General features: G+C 39.4%; 1 protein-coding gene across 1 annotated transcript; it reads left to right on the top strand.

Annotated features, from left to right (window-relative positions):
- The first annotated feature begins 1338 nt into the window (after positions 1 to 1338).
- Positions 1339 to 22714, top strand: CCDC17 (coiled-coil domain containing 17). Its single transcript, XM_088153464.1, has 19 exons — positions 1339 to 1520; positions 2514 to 2682; positions 2986 to 3042; positions 5387 to 5510; positions 6233 to 6392; positions 6637 to 6759; positions 7442 to 7575; positions 8020 to 8148; positions 9982 to 10199; positions 12661 to 12746; positions 13042 to 13257; positions 13909 to 14131; positions 14424 to 14534; positions 16129 to 16286; positions 18534 to 18687; positions 19638 to 19730; positions 21667 to 21871; positions 21982 to 22088; positions 22595 to 22714. The coding sequence occupies exons 1-19, from the start codon at positions 1339 to 1341 to the stop codon at positions 22712 to 22714; spliced, it is 2769 nt and encodes a 922-aa protein (XP_088009590.1).
- The last annotated feature ends 1650 nt before the right edge of the window (positions 22715 to 24364 follow it).

The following is a 24364-nucleotide window of genomic DNA, read 5'->3' as shown; positions in this document are numbered from 1 at the left end:
ATTGGCCCCCAACATTACCAGTCCCTGTGCTGTCCTGTTGTGACTGCAGAATCATCGTCTGACTTTCGAATCTACTTGCTATTATGGATTATAACAGCTATTAATTACTAATTTTCTCCTCTGGCTTTGCTACTGGCCCCCTTCAGCTCATCACCGTGGAGACCCAGAGAGAGGCAAACAGCGCTTGCCATGATTATGCAACTAGCTAAGGCTTGCTGAGCAGCATAACTGATACCAAGTAGCTGCTGACAAATGTATGTCTTGCTTCAACAAATACAAGAAAGTGTGGGCTATGATCTCGAGAATCCTGAATGGGTTGGGGCCACTTTAATTGGCTCCATCAGAAGAACAAACTAGATAGGCTAGAGCGATGACCACATAGGGGTGAGCCTTTTTATTAGCTTTTCTATCAAATGCCTTATAGCTCTACATTTGTCACCTGCACTTACAATAGTTAATAAATTTGTTTATGTAAAAAGCTGGCTTTTTTTCCATTGCTTTTGCTTCTCCACATGTTCTCAGGTTCCATGACTGATTTTCTGGGCATGACAGATTCATGTATTGTGCTAAGTTATGACTTGTTTAATCATGCTTTTTTAAATAGCACCCAACTGGCTGAATTCATACTAAACTATAAGTGAATGATTTGGCAAACTTCAGTGGGATTCATGCAACATGCTACATAAAAACTAAACAAACCACATTGTTGTTTAGTATTTTCTAATCCAGTGAATAGCACTATAGGTGCCCTTTCATTCATATTATGCATCACATTTACTCTTCCACAGGGTTTGGATTTTATGAGTATAGATGTCGTCCCATACCTACTCCAGGCGTACCAGCTTGCAGTGTTGAAGAATTAAAGATGGAGATCATAGGAGTAAAATAACATTGTGAAGGCAGATAGATGTCCAATGCTTATGTGCACCATTGTCATTTTCCAGACAACATCCAATTAAAAAAAATATCCCCCTCCCTTACAAATTCCTGAGTCAGCCCACCCCAAACTAATAACTTTCAGGCATGCTGGAACTGCACCTCCTAGAATTCCAGCCAGCTTGGCCAAAGGATACTAGGCTGGGATCTAGATACTACTCATTGTAACCCTGGTAATTACAAACATAAACAGCAGTCACTGGCATGGTGATACTCCCAGTCACTGTATGCAATCTTCCTCTATTATTTTGTCAGGATGGTTACACCCCATAACTACCAGCATAGCAACTGAAAACTCCAAATGATACTATAGTCCTTTCCTACAAGGAAAGATGACTAGCCAGTACCTTTCAGATATTGATAAATATAACCCTTTGTAAATATCTGGAAACACTTTTCAAAATGACAGATATAGCATTTTCCCACTGTCCTAATTGTGAGATGGGGTTCCGCTCCAGACGACTGCTAGAGAAGCACATGGAAAAATTCTGCATCGGACGAGAAATGCCAATGGATGTAAAATACCAGAACAGGCAAGCACAGCGTAAAGGGAAAGAGCCCAAGAAAACAGAAATGGCAGACAGCACGGTAAAAGGGCAACTTTATTTTCATTAATAAAAATTATTTTGAAGGTTACTTTGATGGGTCTAAAGATGAGAGCAGGAGGTTGCTTATCTCTGTATTGACAACTCCAGGAATAGATATGTTTGCCAACATATAGAAAAATACACTTTTAAAAAATTATTTCCTGTGATTGTTGTGTTCCAATAAACAGCACATGGGTTTGGTAATGATCCTGCACTTTATACCAACTTCTTTTTCTGATAGACTAGTAGGAGAGAAGATTGTTTATAGTTTTGTTTTTATGCTGAATAGCCTACATGAAAACAAGTTCTTGTTTTTCCTTCTGTTGGGGACAACTATGCTCCTTGTAGTCTGCTGATATTCTCTACCCGTTCCCTCTCTCCTTTATCACAGTATTAAGAATAATCAATGAATTAACTTGGTTTTAATTTGGGATTTTCTTGGAAGCCATAGCTACTCCTGTAAAACCCTTCATTCTAGGGGCCCAGAATTTCCACTTGAGGGTCTCCAAAGGAACAGCCAATGGAGAGACCCATGGAAGTGCTTATATGTTTCAACCATGCAGTATAGGAATGCTAAGTTTGTCATCAAGTAAAATAAGCATTTTAAATGTTTAGAAGAAAACCTGGCACGGGAATGGGGGAGAATTGTAGTATTGCTCATACAGGGCTGTACTTAATGGCACCATTTATAAGCTGTCTATGATACTTGCATAACTGAATTTCATCCACTGCTCCTTTATTGCAACCTTATTAGCAAAACATTAGATGCATGTATTTGTTTATTCTAGTAGTAGTAGTAGACAAACTTTCTAATTTTTTCTCACAAAATAGTTCCTTTTTCTCTTGAAAATAGTACAGAATGACTACTGCTGGCTGGCAATTATGGGAGCTATAGCTGACATATCTAGGGGAAAAGACATTCCAGCATCCTTGAATATGTACCTTGGTCATACAGTATTGATTTATTTTCTATCTTGGTTGCTGGTATCTCATGGACCAACATCATCAGCTTCAAGTGTCAAAGCCAAAAAGACACCATTTCAGACATGGCAAGGGAAATGGGGAACCTGAACACGAGCAACAAGTCTACAACGTTAGTAGCTTTGACCATGGTGGAAGCGTTTCAAACAACCAGGCCTTGAAGAAACTGACTGAAGAGGTAAACCTTTGTCTTTCCCATAGATGGCTCTGCTCCTATCACCTCATAAACTCTATCAGAGTAATTAACCATTGGTTTAGAATTTAGACATTTTGAAACAGTACTTTCGCTTTTGGCTAATTTTAGCATCTCAAATGTCCAACATCCAGTTCAGATTTCTCCTAAATACTCTTACTACGTTATATTCCTTGCTAACTTAAGTTAATAGTGTTCAAGTCCGAATCTTGATACAGTAGTGAATTAGCAGTTTTAACCAACCCTTAGAAAGGGAGTATGTTATTAAGTAATTTTTCTGCTTCACAGTTCCACAAATTGAGGATATCACTCGAAGGCACGCTTCCTACATTTCGGACACTCCAGGTAGGGGTAAATGAATATGAGGAATTTTAACATCTTTTATGAGCTGAAAAGATATTTAACACCACACACACATGCATAAACACAGACACAGACACAGAAAAATCTATGCAGTGCTGCTTTCATGCTTTCTTAGTCCAGGGCTACAGTCTAAGTTGTCACTAAATTACAATTCTTATTGTAACAGAAAAGGAAAATTATTTAATATATTGCTGAGAAATAATTGTAATACCAATATATAATTTTAATTTAATTAAAATGTAAATCAAATTAAATCAAATTTCTCACTTTAGAATGCAGTCCTAGACATTCAAAAGTTCATCCCCTGACCTAGAGAAAGTTGTACACTGTTTTATGGTGTTTAAATATTATATATATCTGCTTATGCACTTGTGGGAGCCCATTACCACAAAATATTAAAAGTTAACCATGTTCAAGTTTGCTCCATATCTTGACACTTGGCCACTGCCTATCTTGCCACCCTTCCCCTTCAGAATAAAAGGAACTTTTTTGTTTATGTATAAAGTGGCCGATCTACAGCATCAAGTGTAAGGACAGAGGTGTGACTCATTGACTGGGTAAGTCAAAATTTGATAACATGCTACACTTTACACTGGCTATAAAGTACCCAGATCTGCCCATTAGCTTCTCACAGTTGATAATCTTTTCGCTGATGGTACGGTCCCAGATCTGATTGTCCTACACATACAGTGTTAGAGGAACGGTAGTTTTCCAAGTACTCTATCCAGTACTAAAAGATTCGTGGCAAGTTTTCTGCATAATATGAAGCCTGGTTCTTTTGGGAGAGCACCCAGAATGTTGCTCCCTCCCCCAAAAGGCCCTTTCCATTGCTTGTCTTTAATGTTTTCTTGTGATTTGCACTAAGATTATTGCTGAGTCATTTAGTAAGATTAAGAAAAGATATAGTTGATATCTTTATAATTAACTGTGTAATACAGAACCATAATTCACATAACATTTTGTTCTGGTTACTTGGGGAATTACTCCAAACTCACTTTTGTAAGTATTAAGAATACTCACCATGGCTTCAGTGTATGCTGAGGCTTCAGTGTATGCTGAGGCTTCAGCTAAACATAAACTGCTATTTTAATTTTAGATTATAGTGATATGCTTAAAATTGCCAGAACTGTATGGAGGAATACTTCATACAAAATATCACATTTATCCAAGAAGCAAAATATTATACTTCATTCAGAAAATGCCATAACCACCTTGCAACAGAAATGTATAATTTTTTAAATAGCATGTGCAAAAATGGGAAATAAAATGTCTCTTGTACACAAATCAAAAGAGTCAAAAGTCTGTCATAAAATGTATAATTTGAAATATGAACAAGCCTTTTTTACATCCAGGCCTTGTGAAGTAATTGTAAAGAAGAATTAAAGTAACCTTAAAGAGGAATATTAAAAAATCCTGAGATACATAAAGTAAGTGATTCTTTGAATCACAGAATGCATTTGCTTTCTTAAGGCTGCAGTGAAGATTAAAAAAATAATCAGAACCTTGAACAGGCTGTACTGAAAGAATTAAGTACAATGTGGTAGAAGGGAATGCCTCACCTATTGATCTACCACTGGGAAGATCTGGGTTGCATGTGTGCCCACCTGAACATTCAAGTGGGCACACATTTGTCCAGGAGACAGATGTATAGCATACATTCTGATGTGATTAACATTTCTTTGTAATGGCTGTTTCTTCACCAAGCATGGTAGGAACTAAGAACAGAATGACAGTGTATCAGATGCTCTCACCTCTAATCTGGTACTCTACACTGAACAGGAAGGTGTGTTTGGCTCTTACCCTTTCAGTATTTAGGAAAATGCACCTTCCTTGCCTAGCAATTAACTGCTAATTATTTTAATTATTGATTTTTAATATTGACATTGATTGTAATTGCATTAATTTGGTTACAGTATAGTTTACTCTTTGTATTTTTTATTGTTGTAAGACGCTTTGAGTGTTGGGATAAACAGAAAGAGCAGAGCATAAATTTACTAATAAAATAAATAGGGACAGGTTTTCAATGCATGCTGAGATAACATGTTGAGCTCCCCCTCCCCTTTCTGAGTTTGACAATTAGCTTGCCCTGTAACACAATGAATAATACTGAATAACTGAATAATGTTACTATTAGGTATCAGATGGCAGTATAATCCTTCAGATGTTGCTGCATTATAATTCCTAGATGTTCCATCCAGCGTGAGTGACCAGTGTTGATGGATGTTGGAACTTATAGTTCAGCATTTACCTTTGGAGGACTACAATTTCTTGCCCTTGCTGTAGGAGAAACAGCTATTTGAATCTGATGTCTTTCCTTGACTCTTAGAATGAAAACCAAATACTTCACCAGCAAGAATACAGTCAGCGTCAAAGGCAAATGGTGGAAGCACATGAACGCCAATTGGCTGAAATCCAAGCTAGAAACCAACACCTGGAACAGCAAAAAGATGGTAAGTTGAACATTAGCGCTTCTGCTGAATTGTCACTCTTCTGTGTAAGTGCCTTTTGTTCCTAGTTCAGATTAAGGAGGTACCTGAATTGGAGAACAAAGCAGCAAAGATGGATAAATAGGCTTTTACTCACCCAAGAAGATCTGAGACTAGCACACGAGGGTCATTATGCTACGTATACCAGATAAGAGAAGGAAGCAATTAGTGAAAGAATATCATCTCAGTGGTGCTGGTAGCTGATATTTTAGGTATGGGATTTCCCAGCTCAAAAGACAGATGAGACCTGGTTCTCACCAACAGCAGCTCTGGATGTGGTATCTCAGAGCTGTTCAATCCAAAGGCAACAAATTATCTCTACATGTATAAATTATAATTTTGGGGAGAAAAGTTCAAATCTGACTTTTTCCCTAGCATGTCAGATTCTATTTCTGTGGTCTTCTTTATGGAGAACTATTTTATCATTTGAATTATCACTTACAGTGTTTAGTAGTATGATTAAGACATAGGTATATATCTCTGATCTACTGCTTCTGACAAACAGGCCAGAGAAGTACATATTAACCAAGAATGTATAAAGTGTTCCTAAGCTGAATCAGTTAAGATTCTAATACACTATTAGTGCAAAATGGCATACTTCTATTGTAAACAGATATGATTCCAAAACCATAAGTTAATTGATCCAGTTGTTCCAGTACAATTTGTTCCATTTTGTATTTACCTAGAGATTCGTAGACGCCTGTCAGAGCTGAAATTAGGGAATTCGTCTACATCTCAGATAGAACAGTTGTTGATGGAGCTGAATACCCAGGAAGAAAAGAACCAGTTGACTTTGAATGCACTGAGGGAACAGGTAGAACTTCTGCAGGTAGCAAAAGAGAGCAGGTAAGACTCAAAGACAGAGAACTCTGGCAACAAACACATTTTTTTCAGGATTCATATGACAAGAGTTTTAGTGTATACTGTGTGGGACATCAAAGGTAGTCCAGATCATATTAGTAAGACTTCTGTGGCCATCTATAATGTGAGCATTGTAGTGTGCTTGAGAAAATAAGTAAGCATCAGCAACAACTGGAGAAAGCAAGAAGACCCTTGTACAATACCTAACGCCCCCTTTTTTCATTTTTAGAAGGAAGCTGGATTCTGCCACCAATAGAAAGATAGATAGCACTGTAAATAAAATGGACGAGAATGCCATCTTCAAGTCTATGGTGTTTCCAGCAGCTGTTGGGCCCCTCTCTTCAGAGATACAGTGAGTTGGAAGACAGAGTTGTAAGAACGTGTAGTGTAATAGCTTCTGTAAACTTAGAATTAATAGGAATTATTATATCTCTAATTGTTTCTGCCTATAAAACTTTCCCACCACTTTGTTGTTGTTGTTGTTCAGTTGTTAAGTTGTGTCCGACTCTTCGTGACCCTGTGAACCATATTGCGCCAGGCCTTCCTGTCCTTCACTGCCTCCCTGAGTTTGCTCAGTTTCATGCTCATTGCTTCAGTGTATCTGCAACTGTTAAGGCCATTTCCTCTAGCATCACCCAACTAGTGTTGGTGGCAATATAAAACCTGTACTTTTCAAGTTTCCTTGACATGATGATGGCTGGATAATAATATAAAATATTATAAATTGCTAGTGAGAAAATGGTCTAAGTTGGTTCTCTACACAAAAGGTGGTTTCCAGGGACTGAAAAGACAAACTTTTTACTAATTCGAGAAGACTTAACTCCCCTCCCAGTGGGACCACTAAATTATCCAAAATCCTATGGTTATATAGCAGCTGCATGAAATGTAATAACTCAACAAATGCATCCTTTTCCTTCAAATTATCTCCATGCCAGGAAAAGTTGCATTTTTTTGGAATGCAACTATTAAAGATATAGACTTGTCAGGAGATAAATTGTAACACACTTGATGATAACTGTTCATATTCCTGGCAGGATGCTGTACCTGACTTACCTGCAGAGTGGAGGCAGTGACCACAACATCCTCCATCAGATGTATGAACTACAGCTGGAGGCCACAGCACTGGAAAAAAATGTCACAAAGCCTGAACAGAGGGGTAGAAAGAAGAGTGAGCTATGTTTTCCCGATCAACTTTTCCCCAGATTTGGATGTTGTTCCTTGTACACTTAAACCAAGAATGTTTCCATCCTTCTTGAGCTCAGTAAAGTGTTACTATTCACAGACAATGGCTAGATTCACACCACATGCTAAACTTTAAACTATAACTTATAATCTTCAGTGACTGGGTTCGCACAAGATGATAAGCCAAAACCAAATAAATCACAGTAAGATTAGTGTGAAGTACGAACTCAGTCTATGAGGAAATTGTCTTCTACTGGACAGTATGGTCTTGCTCATGAAAGCTCATTTATTATGGATGTATGAATCTTTAAGGTGCCACAGAACTATTGATAGGTCCTGTAAATCTAGAAATCTTAGCAAATGCTTCTTTCCTCTGTCACAACTTCTGTGTGTCTTTGGTTCTGATTGATTCTCCTTCCTATCTTTGCAGAATATGAAGGTAGTCCCAACTCAAAGACTTTGGATGCAGAGCTCTTGTCCATTGAGCTAGAGAATCAACGTCTGGAAGATGAGATATTAAAAATGAAAATTCTGAAGGACAGAAGGAGAATGGAAAATGGTAGGGTTCATAGCCTATTTTCTTAACTGAGCCAAAGATAGTGGCTACAAAGCCTGCATTTCAAACTAGTCCCAACATGCTGAAGGGCAAATTGCTTTCACAAGCGTTAGGAAGTCACTTTATACTTAGAGGTTTTGGTTTATAGTTTGCAGCTACCACATGGCAGCAGTAAAGTGTGGGAGCCAAGTTAAAATATGCTAGCTTAGAGAAATGTTGACTGCATGTCCAATCTGCCTTAAAGCAAAACAGGGGTTCTGTCCACACATAAAATGGGAGGAGGAGAGAGGCAAAGCAGGGTACACTGAGCGAGGTAACATTGAGCCTTCACTGCTTCAAACCCTTAAGAGAGCTGCTCTCCATTAATTTATCCAATCCCTCTTTAAAGCCATCCAATTTAATGGGTCTTGTGGTAATGAATTCCACAGGTTAATTATGCACTGTGTGAAAGAGTGCCTTTTTTGTGTTTACAGTGTTTGTTTTTTCTAAATTTCCTGCCAATCTGTATCATTGTTTTTGTCAGTACTCCTTGTTTCTGTGTTTTCAGAGACAGAAAAACTTGTCTTCATTCACTTCCTTTATGCCATGCAAGATTTATTTGTTTTAGTCATGTCCATATCAATCACCTTTTTCCTAAGCTAAAGATCCCAAATGTTCTAGCTTTTTTTCAGAAGAGTACAAGCCTCTCAATCAATCTGGTGGATCTGTTCTGCTATTTCTCACATTTATTATATTATTGTTCAAGTGTGGAAATCAAAACTGTACATATATTTCAAGTACAAATATGCCATAGATTTGTATAAGTGCATTACCGGGGGGCGGGGGGAGATTTATTTTCAGTCTCTTTTATAATAATCCCTAGCATTTACCTTTTCCACAGCTTCTGCACATCTTCATTGAGCTACCTGCTATGACCCCAAGATCTTTTTGCTAGTTAGTTACAGACAGCTCAGAATCCATCAGTTGTAGACAGGAGGTTGGGAGGCGGGGAGGTGCCCTAATGTGCATTACTTTACACTTATTTAAACTAGATTCTGTTTGCCATTTAGCTGACTATCCACCCAATTAAAGATAGCCTTTTAAAGGTCTTTGCAATAATTTCCAGTGCTCATCAGCCTGATTAGTTTGCCGATTGACTGATCGATTTTGTGCCATCAAGTTGGTATCAACTCTTACCGACCACATAAACTGATTTTCTCCAGGAGGATCTGTTCCCAACATTTTCTATCCATGTGGTTTTCTTGGTAAAATACAGTAGTTTTCCATTGTTTTCTCCCACGCAGTATCAAATGATGCCTTTGCCATTGACACTAAAGTGATCTTCCGTCTCTAACATCTTATATAGCTGCTGCCCAGTATAGGGGCCTGCTTGCTTTAGCGGGGCAGCTGGGATGACCTTCATGCCTGGGGTTAGACTCTGCTGGGATTATATACTCTCGGCATTCACTCCTGGCATTCTTCATTCATGCCTCCCAGAAACACGCCACCGCCACAATGAGGCAGCACAGCAGGATTTGGGGGGGGGGGGTTAGTTTATTATTACCTGTAAATTGGAGAAACTTTGTCCTTTTGAAAATGCAGCTATACCATGTTAGTTGGTGCCAACCCAGCAAAAATGGAATGGGGCCATGAACTAACTTTGGTGAAAGGCTATAGCACCAAATGGGTAAGCTTTGACATTTTCTAAGGATTTTATCTATTCATTTCATATTTTTAACCCACGTGCTCCAATTAGACCAGCCATCTCTACATTCTTTATTAGCATTTGGAAGTTCTCTCACTGGATACAACTTTATATTAATGAGCTTTTGTGTGTTCTTTCTTCCTTTCCATTAGGTTCTTTGGACTTAGAGCTGGACAAGTTGCAGCAAACACACATGGCAGAAATGGCTCAGCTACATGCTGAGATTGGTAGGCTGAGACACAATACTGAGAGGAGGAAGCTTCAGTGGCCTAGAAGAGGATCGCCCCTTCTACCACCTCCTATAGCTCCACCTCTGCCACCTCCTCCTCCTCTTGGGCTCCCTGATCCTGCCATCCTAACTAGCAATATGGTGAGTGGCCTTTTCCCTGGAGAAATTTGAGAGAGGTTCTATATAGAAGATCTCTTAGATCTGCTGGATCTGCTGTGCTTTTTTTTTAAGTGTGCTTTTCCTTACAAGAGAAGGCAAGAAAACATTGTACCTGTAAGCACAGAGGAAGTGGGTAGAGTTTTCTCAAAGATGGGACTTATTTTTCTCAAAATCCAGCTCATGTCCATTGAGATATGACATGATCATATGGTTCTTGGATCATATTCAATTTTTGACCTCTAGATTCTATGACAATATTTTTCCTTCACATTTGTAATGATCACATTGACTTTACACTCTCAATTAGTGTGTAGTAAGGGAAGAGTATTCTGGGAAAATTAGCAGGACATGCAAACTATACAGTGAGTGGCTATCGTGCAGTTTTGCCCATATTTTCCATCCTCCTTCCCTTATTTCAATGGAATTGGACAATAGTTGTGAACTGTGAAAAATCCAGATTGTCTGGGTTCTTAGCTTACCGGGATCATTCCCATTAATATTTTGCCTCATGGAACCTACAAGAAAATCTTGCAGGTTCTCTTTCCAACAAGTTTGCTCCAGCATCTGTTGAGTTTTGTTGTCAACCCCTTGGTTGCCGAGCTGAAAAATCAGTGGCCATAATTACAGATCCATACTTACAGATATTTCTGATTCAAGTGCTGGCATGCCATAAAATGTGTTCAGTGTTATATTAAAAATCCACCTACCAACCCCTGGGTAGGAAGAGAAAGAGAATATAATAAGACATTTTTGCATCTGTATGATCATCTTAAAAAGTGTTATGGTACCTAATTTCAGTGTTTCAGAACTGGTTTTGCATTTAAGAGCTCTTCCACATGGCACATTTCCCCTTTCCAATCCTCGCCAAGCATCTTGAATTCTTCAATCTGATCATCATAACTCCTGTTAGCTTCACAGCACCGAGAATAGGCATGGACCTCCATGAGCCAGTCATTGTTCCCTCCTGCCAAGTAGTAGCAGAGTCCAAAAATAATAATTCAGTCAACAGCAGTAACAAACATTCTCTCAACTTCAGTCTATACATGGGGAAAAGTATCCTACCCACCCTTAGTCTTTTCAGGAAAACAGTTGAGCTATTAAGACATGAAGATATCAATATTCCTGCATATAAATTCCAACTGAAAGTATGATTATGACATGACACCATAGTTTTGCAGCCAGGCACTTTTCCCAGCACATATAGTCAAGGTTGTAGGTTGCATTGTAAGTCCGGTGTATTGGGGGGGGGGAGAGAAATGGTTCACATGAGTACCACAAGCCAAAGGCTGCCAGGTGAGGTGTGAGGTGAGGTGTGAGGTGTGAGGTGTGAGGTGTGAGGTGTGAGGTGAGGTGTGAGGTGTGAGGTGTGAGGTGTGAGGTGAGGTGAGGTGTGAGGTGAGGGGTGTGAGGTGTGAGGTGAGGTGAGGTGAGGTGAGGTGAGGTGAGGTGAGAGGTGTGAGGTGTGAGGTGAGGTGAGGTGAGGAGGTGAGGTGAGGGGTGAGGGGTGAGGGGTGAGGGTGAGAGGTGAGGGGTGAGGTGAGGTGAGGGGTGAGGTGAGGTGAGGGGTGTGAGGTGTGAGGTGTGAGGTGAGGTGAGGTGAGGAGGTGAGGTGAGGGGTGAGGGGTGAGGGGTGAGAGGTGAGGGGTGAGGGGTGAGGTGAGGTGAGGGGTGAGGTGAGGTGAGGTGAGGTGTGAGGTGAGGTGAGGTGAGGGGTGAGGTGAGGTGTGAGGTGAGGTGAGGTGAGAAGCGATTGATGTTAGATCATCAGGGAAAAATCAGGCAGGCAGTGTTTAAAGGCACTGTGAAACTGATTAGGACTGGTTTTGAGGATAAGGCTGCCTGTGAAGGCTGCTATGGAGCTCCAAGCTCAGATTTCAGGAGGCGAGAATTTTCCCAAATTGGAAAACAGCCTGTCCTCAAGCCCAGCTGAATTCTGGCACTGCAAATCAGGAAACAAACATTTTGCCATTTGAGCTGTGCTGCATCCAAGCCGTGAGAAAAATAGTTTGGTTGCCCAAGGAGAATGGCAGCATAAGATCACAGGGTTTTGGTGCTTGGGCGACAGTGCTGCTAAAGCCCTAGGTGGAAGTGCCATAAATTAGCCTGAAACAGTAAAACACAGAAAATAAAATTAAAATTTCTGCTCACATGTGCAGGGGCTGAAAGGACATGGCTTGCTGCAAATATTTTCTTACAAGGGCACTTTAAGCAGCTCACATGTATGGATGGGGGGAATCTCATAGGTCTGGTAGTGAATGCATCTCACAAGTATATGCGGGGGGGGGGTTACCTTTTACCACCACAATTTGTCTGCCATTTAATCTTTCCAGATGGCAGCATGTTGGAAGAAGACATTCTTGGTGGCTACTGTTTGTTTAGGTTATGCTGTTAAAGAATTAGTTGGATTTTGCTGATAAAATTATCAATGTCTTCTTTTTTATAGGATCCCATGGGATCACGTGCTACAGCTACAACCCAATACTTTCTGGATCCCTCTGATGCACTAGGACCAGCTCCATATGATCCAGTGTATGTAGTACAATAACCTATGATATTTAGGCCCAAGGGCAGTCATGCATGTGTACAGACACACAGTCCTTTCTAAATAAGTTGCTGTTAGACTTTACTGCTGCATAAAATATTTGTTTAAAAAAATCAAGCGGCCACTGTCACATAAAGTAAACATATACATCTTTCTATTCTTTTCCTTCTCCTTCCAAGCATATAGTGATTTTGATCAATATTACAGTTCCCATCCAACTCTACAGAGAAAGTAGCAGCACAGAGTACTATGAATGTAACTAATTCTATTCTTTCTCTGCAGATCTGGTTTTGTAATATTCTATGATTTTCTTTTGGGGCTGGATCCTATGTTCTACCATGTTCGCCTGGTCTCTGGCTTGTGTCGTAATGGGCAGCAGCTGGGGAAGTCCACACCTCTGCCTATTGTCTCCTCTGATATGGGCCACTCTCCACAGTCTCTGATGGATAGGCAAAGAGGGTGCTGTGCCATCTTAGCAGCTAGACAGCCAGTCCCAAGGTGAGAGCTTCCAGGCTATTTCTACAATGTCTCACCTCTTCTAACGCGCAAATCATTGTGTGGGCAACCATTCACAGTTGGCAGCTTTACTATGGTTTTGTAACTGTATAAATTATTTATATATTCTAGAACAGTCAAAACAAATGCAATAGCAAGTTTTAAAATATTATTTTCTTAGTAGCTGTACAAAGTAAGCCAATCATCATGAGCTGCTATTGTATTTAGACATTAAAGGTTGTCAAAGTAAGATATTGAGCTCTTAGAATAATATAGTATCACTGTTTAATATTTATATACCTCCAACAGAATGTCAACTGCTGTCATTTCTGTTCCATGGCTACTCATAAGGTACCATGGAGTGTCCAGTATATCTTACAGTATTATCTTAGCATGTTAGATTTATTCTAAGACCTTTTGAAAATCTTAGCCTGTTTGCACTAGGAACAATATAATCTCAAATCTGCATGAGATGGCTTCTTTCCATCCAGTTTCAGGTTTGCCAGATTCTGCCTCTTATTTAGGAGGTAACTTTACACTAAATGTGTATTATCTTAAAAGTCTATTCTACAGCGCATTATGGAACATGCATACATTTGATCCTTAATCAAAAAGTAGCCATATTACTGTGGATTTCCTCTCTCTGTTTTTCAGGATCCTTCCTTCAACCTCCATCAGCCTGGTAGCTGAGCTTCAAGCCTCTGGAGGTTTTAATGTTTATAGGCAGGAAATCCAGAATTTGACCTCCAGAGGATGGGCCAAAATCAACATTTTTGACCATCTGCACCAAGTGATGAGTGGGCACTGGAAAGTTCCTATCCGAGTGCTTCCTATAAAGCCAAGCCTTACTGAAGAACAGATGAATGGTGTGCCTCAGGTAAGAAGGAGCAGGACAGACCAACAGCCCTTTTACCCAAACAATTATTATTTATAAAAAAGGTACTCCAGTAGTTGTTCAAAGCTAGCCTCTTAATATTTATTTATTGTGTTTATTTGTGATTTTAGATTGATTCTCTGCCAGATCTAATCCATTCTACCACTTGATTCTCAAATTGATTATACATTCTTAGAACACCCAATCTTTGGCCAGATACCAACTTATATTTACTCAACTTATCCTGTTTGCATTCATTTGATTGTTCTAACCAGACAAAACTTTAATTTCTCAGGTTGGCAAAGCCGAGCTTTATTTGCGGCTAGTGAACTCAAGAGATGCTGACATGCAATCAGTGGCTGAGATCCAACCTGGCAATGCTTCCCTATATAAATACCCTTCTACAGTAAGTTGGACTCTATGATAACTATCAGTGTTGCCCTGACACAAGCAAAATATATCCCAAATAGGAATAGATGGAACAGCTAATTTCTTTTGCATAAAACTTTATTTTGACCAATAAGGAAGAAATTGCCTTCCCTCTAAATATTTATGCATGCACAAGTATGCTCCTGATGCTGTATCTATTCTCATTCTCTCTCTCTCTCTCTCTCTCTCTCTCTCTCTCTCTCTCTCTTTGGCTTTTTAAGCATCTGTGGGTGGATGCAAAGTCTTATCCTGGTGATCTATTTGGATATTCAAACACATGAATATCCAAATTCATAGGAGAGGTAGGACAGCACTTGCCAGACATGCTCCCCAATCCAGTGTCAAGAGTCTGATTCACCCAATATTTTTAACCTAGTTAGCAACTATCCCCAGTCATACTTCCTTTCCATTGGATCTGGCATCATCCCATTCCAATAACTGGCTCAAGAACTCCCATTTTGGAGAATACAGAGCCCCCATTCAAGTACTGCAAGGCTTCTGTGCTAGAAGCTTCTTTACCCAGTGAGCCCTTCCCCATTTGCTAAAAAGGCAGCGATTAACATGACTTGGCACTATAGCTCATTTGTGTTCAGAAAATATAACAAGCATGTCCTGAGACTGCAGTCTTGGTAGTAAATTCTGCTATGGAGCATCTTGCTTTTTCAGCTGCTCTACACTTCAGCCCAACCCTTAAACTGGCTAAGCATGTTGTATAAACCAAGACTAACCAGCCCCAGCTGTGGCACTTAGTTCCATCTCTCAGATTCTTTGGCAGAGGGCAGAATCCACCAGGAACACATCCTGTACCTGGAGGACTACACGGTCTATGGGTTATGCTAGTCCTCAGTTCTGGAAATCTCAAGTGCTGCATTAAACACTGCACAGTAATTTTGACTGATAGTTATTAGACCCAGGTAACTTGGGACTTGGGTCCCTGTTTTCCCCCAGTGAGTGTTTTGTTCTTTTATACTTGGTTATCAAGGCAGAAATTCAGTAAGTAGAATTTGAAGAAAGTGAAGGTGTTAGAAGCCGTGCCTATTTAATGTCCCTGTCTTGCAGCTATTTAAAGCTCTGCTATGAAAAAAAATAAGATGACTTTCTTGAGAAAGATAACCATGGCTGTTCAAAGCAATGTATAATTATTAAATTAGACCCTAGCTGAATTGACCCAATATTGAATGTTGTTAGTATGATATGGGAAGACTCAAAATATCATTCTGCTGGACCATGACTGTTTTCAGCAGTGAGAATGCCTAGGAAGCATCTATTGTGGAAATAAATTCTCTATTACTTTTCTCACTTTCCAAGGGAAGAAGTGTTAACAAACTTAATTAAGACAGTAAGCATGAAAGCAACAGCAAATCCACAGTTATGTTTGAAACAATAACGTTGTTAGCTCTTGAATAGAGTTGCAATCTTCAGAGATATGGTTGCATTAGTCTGTTGCAGCAAAGATAACAGTCTTATGGTACTATGAGAGGAGACCTGCTCCAGAGTATTTGCAATGTGTTCTCCTTGCTATTCCCCTCCTACCTGTCTAATGCTTTTGTGCTTTCTTCTCTCCAACACAGGCATCCAGTTGCACAGCGCCTCCTATTGATTCCCCTCCAACCCAGCATTCTTTCCATCCTGCCCCCACCAGCCTGTCCTTTTCTGCTTCTCCTTACACTGGCTTTGTTGACCCTCCTCCTAATCAGGAACAGCCTGTCCAGCTTAAATCTAACGAAAGGTGAAAAAGGAGAAATATTATCCCCTTTCTCCTTCCAAGATTGTCCTTCCTTTCAATTTTAAAAAAATCAGCATAGAAACATAACTGCCTGCCCCTGTTCGTGGTTTGTTTAAAAGGCTGTTATAGAAGGGCAGAATTATTAATCACTGGTTGTCAGGTTTAGCCCAAGGAACTCCAAGAGACAATGCAAAATCAGTTCCCACGCTCTTTCGGTGAACTAAGAAAACGCTTATCTCCCTGAGCCTGGCCTTCATAATTCCATTCCATCACACTGGTCTACCAAAGTCTGTGGTGAATTTTAATCTAAAATCTGCTTTTCGGGATTCATCAGCATGCAACTTTGGCAATGAGAATGGGTATATTCATTCATTGTATTCAGTCTCTATAAATACACAGTTGCTGGGTTCACACATGGTGCTGGGCCATAAGGTGTAGAGCTAAACACTGTAATTTGTAAACCATAACTTATGGCTTTGTGTTATGTATGAACCCACACGTCCTACCTTATTCGACAAAAAATTATTAACAGAAACCATAACCTGGTGTAATATATGCAGCTATTGTGAACTACATAGTAGAAGGAAATCATAGTCAGCAGTCCATTATAAGATCACATGAAGACCTCTATGAAATCAAATTGCTTCCACTGAAGCAGAGGTATAGATTTTAAATGAATGTCCTAATAAGATATATATTTCAGTTTATATTTAGTAATTTGGCAACTACTTAGTATGCATCAGAAGTAAACAAGCATTATTTACCTTTCTTTTATCTTAATGGCACTTCCATTTATTTGAACTGAAAATCAGGCAAAGTCTGATAGTATTTTTTCAGACTAACAAATTTTATCAAAAGGCATCAGCTTTTGTGAGTTACAGCACCCTTCCTCAGAGGCATGGCTAACCTGATTAGGATTTAAATAGGGATGAGGTGGAGGAAAACAAGGTAATTATGCATATTGCATATGACACAGATTACAAGCATCTTTTCAAATCACACTTACTGTAGTGTGTGAAAAAACAAACTTATGTTTGTTAAGACCTTTTGAGATAGCCTGAAATATTTATTAATCTGAAAAGGTGCTACTGAACTTCTGATTTTTGGCTACCATAGATTAACAGAGCTCTTTTTTTGCAATGTCTTATTTGAACTGATAAATATTGCTAGCCTAGATCCTTTACAGCACTTTTATACCTAGCTATCAAGTGCTAAGTCCCATCCAATTCTGTAGGGCTTACTTCCAGATAGGTAGGTTATAATTGTAGCCCCGCCCTTTGAAGAGATAATTGCTGGATAAAAACTTCTAACCTATTAAGCAAAATGTAATTTTAAAAAATTGTCCCTTACGTACCAGTGAAAATGTATGTAAATGGTCTCCTGAGTAACTTTGAAGTTTTCAGAACAGTTAAATATAATAAGACTTACTGTTATTGGAATGATTATCATTTAGTTTAATATCCATAGCTGTGATTATGACCAGTGACCATTATTCTAAACTGACTGACTGAAAAAGGAAGGAACACAGTGATGTTTAGCCTATATACAAAAAAGTATATAGGTGAATTCCTGACCAGAAATATTGAGTAAGCAATTTAATTAGAATTTTCTAACGTTAACTCATTCTAGATTACTCTGAGTTTAGCTCCAGTTTGTTGTGTCCAATTTGCTCTTTGTTATTGCTTTGGGGTTTGTTTTGCTGTGCAATTGCCCAATAGTTTTCCAAATAAACGCAGTGATTAAGACAAGACGTTTCAATGCCTATAAGTTAATTCTAGTATCATTGTTCTTTCTTCCCATGTCCTTTCCCATTTGTCACATTTTACTTATCTATATGCCTACATAATCAATTGCCTTTAACTTTCTTCTCTGCTAACATCCAAATGGGTACATACTGAGTTTCTTAAAGAACTTTCTCCTGGACTTAGTGTTGCACTCTGTTCACATTCAGCACACACACCCTCCTCCTTGTTCATACCCCCATGTCCCGCTACACTATTTTCCTGGCTATGGCACTGGCAACACCCAGAAACAGATCAGAGGCTTCTCCAGCCTGCTCCAGGTAAAGATTCAGTGCAATTTGGTTTTCAGACTGATTTTTCCTCTCTGGGTGTATAAGATGATTTTTTTCTTAGCTCTTTGGTGGAAAACTACCATTTACTCCTGGAGCGTGATAAAGATGGTACATATTATTTCATGAGATGTGGAAGAAGAATGTGTGTACTAATAAGCATCTAATAATTCCAGCAGAGGTGAAAAAATACCCCCGAGTCCACAACCCCACCAGGGAAACTGCAGGCAGCCAAAAGAAATACAATTGGGAATCATTCTTGATAGAGTGAAAGGTGCCCCACTGGGGAATGGGGCCATCCGGCTGACAGGTTACCACCAGAAAACTGGTCAGGTAGGTAGCAAATCTGTGACTTTATCAGGGGAGTTGATTAACCCTTAGTTTGCTGAACTGTGGCTTACTGAATTAGCCTAAATGCCCAAGTTCACCCAACACAGTGCCAATCACATTTTAGTTGGGGTGTTCTAAAAACTCAACCTTAATGTGACATACTGGTTAATGTTCAATTTGGAGATACAACAGCATGCAAATTAGATATAAGTTCATACATCTGTGTTTATATATAGGTACAAAGGAATAGTTAATTTAGGTAATTTATTGTGATCTGTAAATGTCATTTTCTATTTATTAAGTCAAATTTATTCTTTTATGTATACTTCTGGCATGTTTGAACTATTGTTGTGCTTATAAATGACTAGGAGATTTGGCTTCAATACTCCTACATTATAATTTTCCTATGGGAAAGAGGCATATTTCAGTACATGCATGCAAAGGGTACGATCCTTGGTATTTTTAGGAACTGAAAATGTGTCTAAAATCCTGAGACGTAGACAGTATTGTATTACATAGGTGAAACAACTAGACACGACAGTTTCTTACATAGGTATCCATTAGATGCAGTATATATTGTACGTTATATTCCAGCATGTGCAGTGCCTGAAGCCTAGCCAGAAACAAAAGAAGTTGAGAATTATTTTAGTCTAATGTGACAGGATGCCCATATTGAGCCTTTTCTATAAATTACAAACTTCCAGCTAACAAGCATCTATATGTAGGTGAATTCAGAACAGCTGGATTCGGTATCCAAGGTCCACAATGTATACTTGGACCATAGCATCCCTAATGTTCAGTAGCCTGCATTCTATGTTATTAAACTTTAATGGAACAGAATCATCCAAGTATTTGACTCAAATATAAGAAATGTACTTAATAAATGCCATCCAGATCACTTAAGCAAGAAGATGGACTGGTTTTTGTTTTTGTTTTGTTTTTAATCCTCTCAGGTGATTTGCACCAGCAATTCAGGATTTAATTATTGCACTAATTTCATCAGATCAGACATCAAACACAGTTACTTCATATTTGGAGAGGAACAGGTACACAGAAGGTTCAGGTTGTGGGACTTCCCTTTCTACAGGAAATTTTTACACTGCTCCAGAATCAGCTTTGCATCTGAAAGATCTTACACTCTTATTGCTGTTTAACAGCTGCCCCAGTAAATTTCCTGCCCTTGCTAAAGGTACATATTTTTCTTAGTCTGCAATGCTGAAGCTTTGCAGAGATTGTTGGTGAGCCTTTTCCCATTGGTGAGAATTAATTTCTAATCCCGCCTCCCAGTTCTCAGGTCCAGCCAATCTGTTTACATTCCCCATAGAGGTTCAGTTCCATAGCATCCTGTCAAGAGATTATTCTTTTACAGGTGTCTCATAGCAATTGCTTGGATTTATTTGCAAGTCATCAGACATGCACAATATGTGGAAAGGGAAGGGGTACTGATAGAAAGATGTTCTCAGTTGGAGAGAACACTGAGTGTTTCAAGGTCTGCAGCAGTGAAGACAATCATGGATCAAATTGTTTCGGAGGGATTGGGAAGTGGAAATGATGGCATTATAGAAGGGCCCTTAGATACTGTAGCTCACAGTAACATCGTATGACAGTTCTATCAAGAAAATGGTTATCCCTTATTGGAACTGCCTTACAATGTTATTATGAAGCTATAAAGAAATTAGGCAATCTTGTTACAGGTAGTCCTCAGTTAATGTTGGCAATTGGGACTGAAATATTTCCATCACTGACCGACATAGTCGTAAAGCACAACGTCATGTGACCACACTGCTTAGTGACAGCAGTTCCAGCACTTCGTTCCCTTCATTAAGTGAATCCCGCGCAGTTATTAAGTGCAATGTCACATGGTCACCATTTGCAACCTCCTGCCAGCTTCCCCATTGACTTTGCTTGTCAGAAGCCAGCAGTGAAGATCGCAAATAGTGACCATGTGGTCACAGGATGCTGCAGTGTCGTAATTGTGAGCCAGTCACCAAGCACCTAAATCACAATCATGTGACCACAGGGACACTGCAACAGCCAAACGTCAAGCACCTGTCGGAAGTATCACTCATTCAGCACTGTCGCAAGTTCAAACGATTGCTGAACAAGTGGTCATTAAGCAAGGACCACCTTTATCCACCAGATAAGGTTGCAAAAGGGCATTTTCAAAAAATGCTCCTGTTAGAAATGTAACATGCAACTGATAAAGGAAAACAGTGCTATAAAACTCTGTGAGAAGCTAGTTCACAGATACAGATTTAGTGGTAACAAATGCCCATGTAAAGGGGGGTAGAATTGTCCACATATCTACCAGCATAAACACAGCTATTTGTGTAAGTTACAGGCATTCAGAATCATACTTTCTCACTCAGTCCACACACATTCCTCCTTCCACCACTTGCATAACAGTATTTGTGCAGAGGACACACACAGTTCTTATATAGTGCAGCAGAATGTAACTTGTATTGTTCTATGCATGCAAGGTACATATCATGCACTAGATTTTGCTAGAGCAATCTAAATATCTAAGATTTAACATAATCATGTTCATTACTGTACTCGCAATGTCTGCATTTTTTTCACTGTAATCCAAAGTTTGCATCCAGAAAACTCTACATTCTTTGATAAGAGTAGCTTCAATACACTTTTGTGATGACTTGGAGATTTGAAGGCAGTTTGGGTTCCCTGCTCTGTTTTTGCCTATCCATCCAACCCCTATACTGAGCTCTTTCTCCTAAATATTGCATCAAATAATTGCCAGGGGGATTGCTTTTTGGGGGGCAGTGTCATGTGAGCAGTTATATTTTAATTGTAATTTGCAAAATACGAGCTTTGGATTTTCTTACGTTGTACGAATGAACACAATGAAAACTTTTTGAATATATTTCATAAGGGAAATGATGGAAGGAAAAGGTGGACAATGCTGGGGACTATTATAGCAAGTTTTTCTACTGGACATTGTAGATTCCTTTTTATCTCCCTCAGGTAATATTTGGGGATGTTATGCCACAGGAAGATATGATCCTTGTTGCTCGCTTTTATCACTGCCCCAATGGGAGGGAAGCATCTGCATTCTGGGACAAATTCAACCCCCATTATCAGCCATCACTAGGGAGTGAACAATGGTTAGCTGCCTGGGCTGTGTTCAGACTAACCAAGCAGTTTGAATCCTGTGAAGTGATGTTTGCAGGTATGTGGCTGGTGTTTCAGATGGGCCTGAAGCTAGGACTGTCTTCAGGAATCAAGGTTTTCATAGTCCTCCTCCTGTAGAATAAAATTATTTCCATTCTGCTTCTACAGGTGCAAAGAAGAAAAAGGAATCCAGAATGACCATGTGGAATATTGGAACCCATACATTACCTCTGTATCAAAGTCCTGTGCCACCTGTAACAGTTTTGCCCATTGTGGTAAGTCAGTTCTAGCATAGCATGCCAAGGTTTAGTTTAGGAGGTAGTAAATACATTAAAGTTAATGTAGGGGAAAAAAAGTTAAGAAAATGTAGAGTTCACACATTGCACAACACAATAATCTGGTTTGTTTGGTTTTGGTTTAATGTGAACCCAGACATTATTTATAAACATGATTTACAGCTTTGTGTATTATATAACCCTAATCAATTGTGATTTACTCAGTAAACAATGGACTGAGCAAACTATGGCTTAACATAACACACAGGTCAGGTGTAAAAAGCCAGAAATGGCCCCAATCCTGCTTATTAATTCAGCATTCTTAACTGGCCTATTTTAGTAGTGTTTTAAACATCAGGCCATTTTAAAAGCCATGTTTTTGTATAGAAGGAATGTTTTATGTGTAAGAATAAGTTGATTAAGCTTTCATTCCACTCTGTGGGCATGCTCGGTATCTTAGTCATTCCTTGTCATTTCTGTCCTCACCTGGGTGATGCATCCCTTAGTCAGCAGAACACAAGATGTATGGTGATACTACTTTGAGACTACACATCTTTAGCACCCAGAAACCTGAGCTGCCTTTCCCACCAGAGTCACCAGCCATGCTTGATCCTGCAGAAGCCTGATCCCCTGCGAGCACTAGAGGCAGAACATTTTGCCATCATAAAGTGGAATGGCTGGGACTCATCTTTCCCAAACAGAATTGCTGGAAGGACCCAAAGGTTCCTTTTGGCAAGAGACATCTTCTGAAAGACATGGAAAGAGACATCTTCTGAAAGACATGGAAAGTCCAGATCTGCCTCTCCAGTACAGTACTTCTGAAATACAAGCTATTCAATTACACTTGTTTGACAATAAAAGGGAGTTTCATTTTTGAGGATTGTTTTGTCTTCCAAGTGATTTTTGTTGTGCTTATCCTTGGCTTCTAGGGTGAATAAATTTTTTGATCTGGAAGCTACAGATAAATTTATTGATCTGGGATTAGTTGAAGTAAAATAGTGGCAATCTTTTTTATTTCTAATTTTTAAATTTTTTAAAAGGAAGATAGGCTACCTTCACTTAGGGTAGTGATCTTATATTTGCAGTACGCCTCTCCCAGAAGTCTTTGTAGTATCAGTTCTGTTTGTTTCTTTGCGGATTTTTTGTCCTTTGTTATTTAAAATGTTCTTATTCAATGTTTTTAATTATTTTTCATGTTTTTCAATTTCTTAAAATGTTGTCCCAAATGAAAATTATTTTTCTTCTTCCTTCACCTACAGAAATATTGGTTTTAATACAGTCAGGTCCAGAAATATTGGGACATCAACACAATTCTAACATCTTTGGCTCTATACACCACCACAATGGATTTGGAATGAAACAAACACAATGTGCGTTAACTGCAGACTGTCAGCTTTAATTTGAGGGTATGTACATCCAACTCAGGTGAACGGTGTAGGAATTACAACAGTTTGCATATGTGTCTCCCACTTGTTAAGGGACCAAAAGTAATGGGACAATTGGCTTCTCAGCTGTTCCATGGCCAGGTGTGTGATATCCCCTCAGTACCCCAATTACAATGTGCAGATAAAAGGCCCAGAGTTCATTTCAAGTGTGCTATTTGCATTTGGAATCTGTTGCTGTCAACTCTCAAGATGAGATCCAAAGAGCTGTCACTATCAGTGAAGCAAGCCATCATTAGGCTGAAGAAACAAAACAAACCCATCAGAGAGATAGCAAGAACAGTAGGCACGGCCAAAACAACTGTTTGGAACATTCTCAAAAAGAAGGAATGCACCGGTGAGCTCAGCAACACCAAAAGACCTGGGAGACAACGGAAAACAACCGTGGTGGATGACCGAAGAATTCGTTCCCTGGTGAAGAAAACACCCTTCACAACAGTTGGCCAGATCAAGAACACTCTCCAAGAGGTAGGTGTATGTGTGTCAAAGTCAACAATCAAAAGAAGACTTCACCAGAGTGAATACAGAGGGTTCACCACAAGATGTAAACCATTGGTGAGCCTCAAAAACAGGAAGGCCAGATTAGAGTTTGCCAAATGACATCTAAAAAAGCCTTCACAGTTCTGGAACAACATCCTATGGACAGATGAGACCAAGATCAACTTGTACCAGAGTGATGGGAAGAGAAGGGTATGGAGAAGGAAAGGAACTGCTCATGATCCTAAGCATACCACCTCATCAGTGAAGCATGGTGGTGGTAGTGTCATGGCGTGGGCATGTATGGCTGCCAATGGAACTGGTTCTCTTGTATTTATTGATGATGTGACTGCTGAC

Source organism: Python bivittatus, unplaced genomic scaffold (assembly GCF_059951505.1).
Source record: "Python bivittatus isolate LINGU-HERP-01145 unplaced genomic scaffold, Pbiv_v1 ctg000700_np1212, whole genome shotgun sequence".
Taxonomy (NCBI): domain Eukaryota; kingdom Metazoa; phylum Chordata; class Lepidosauria; order Squamata; family Pythonidae; genus Python; species Python bivittatus.
This window is presented reverse-complemented; position numbering and strand designations above follow the sequence as displayed.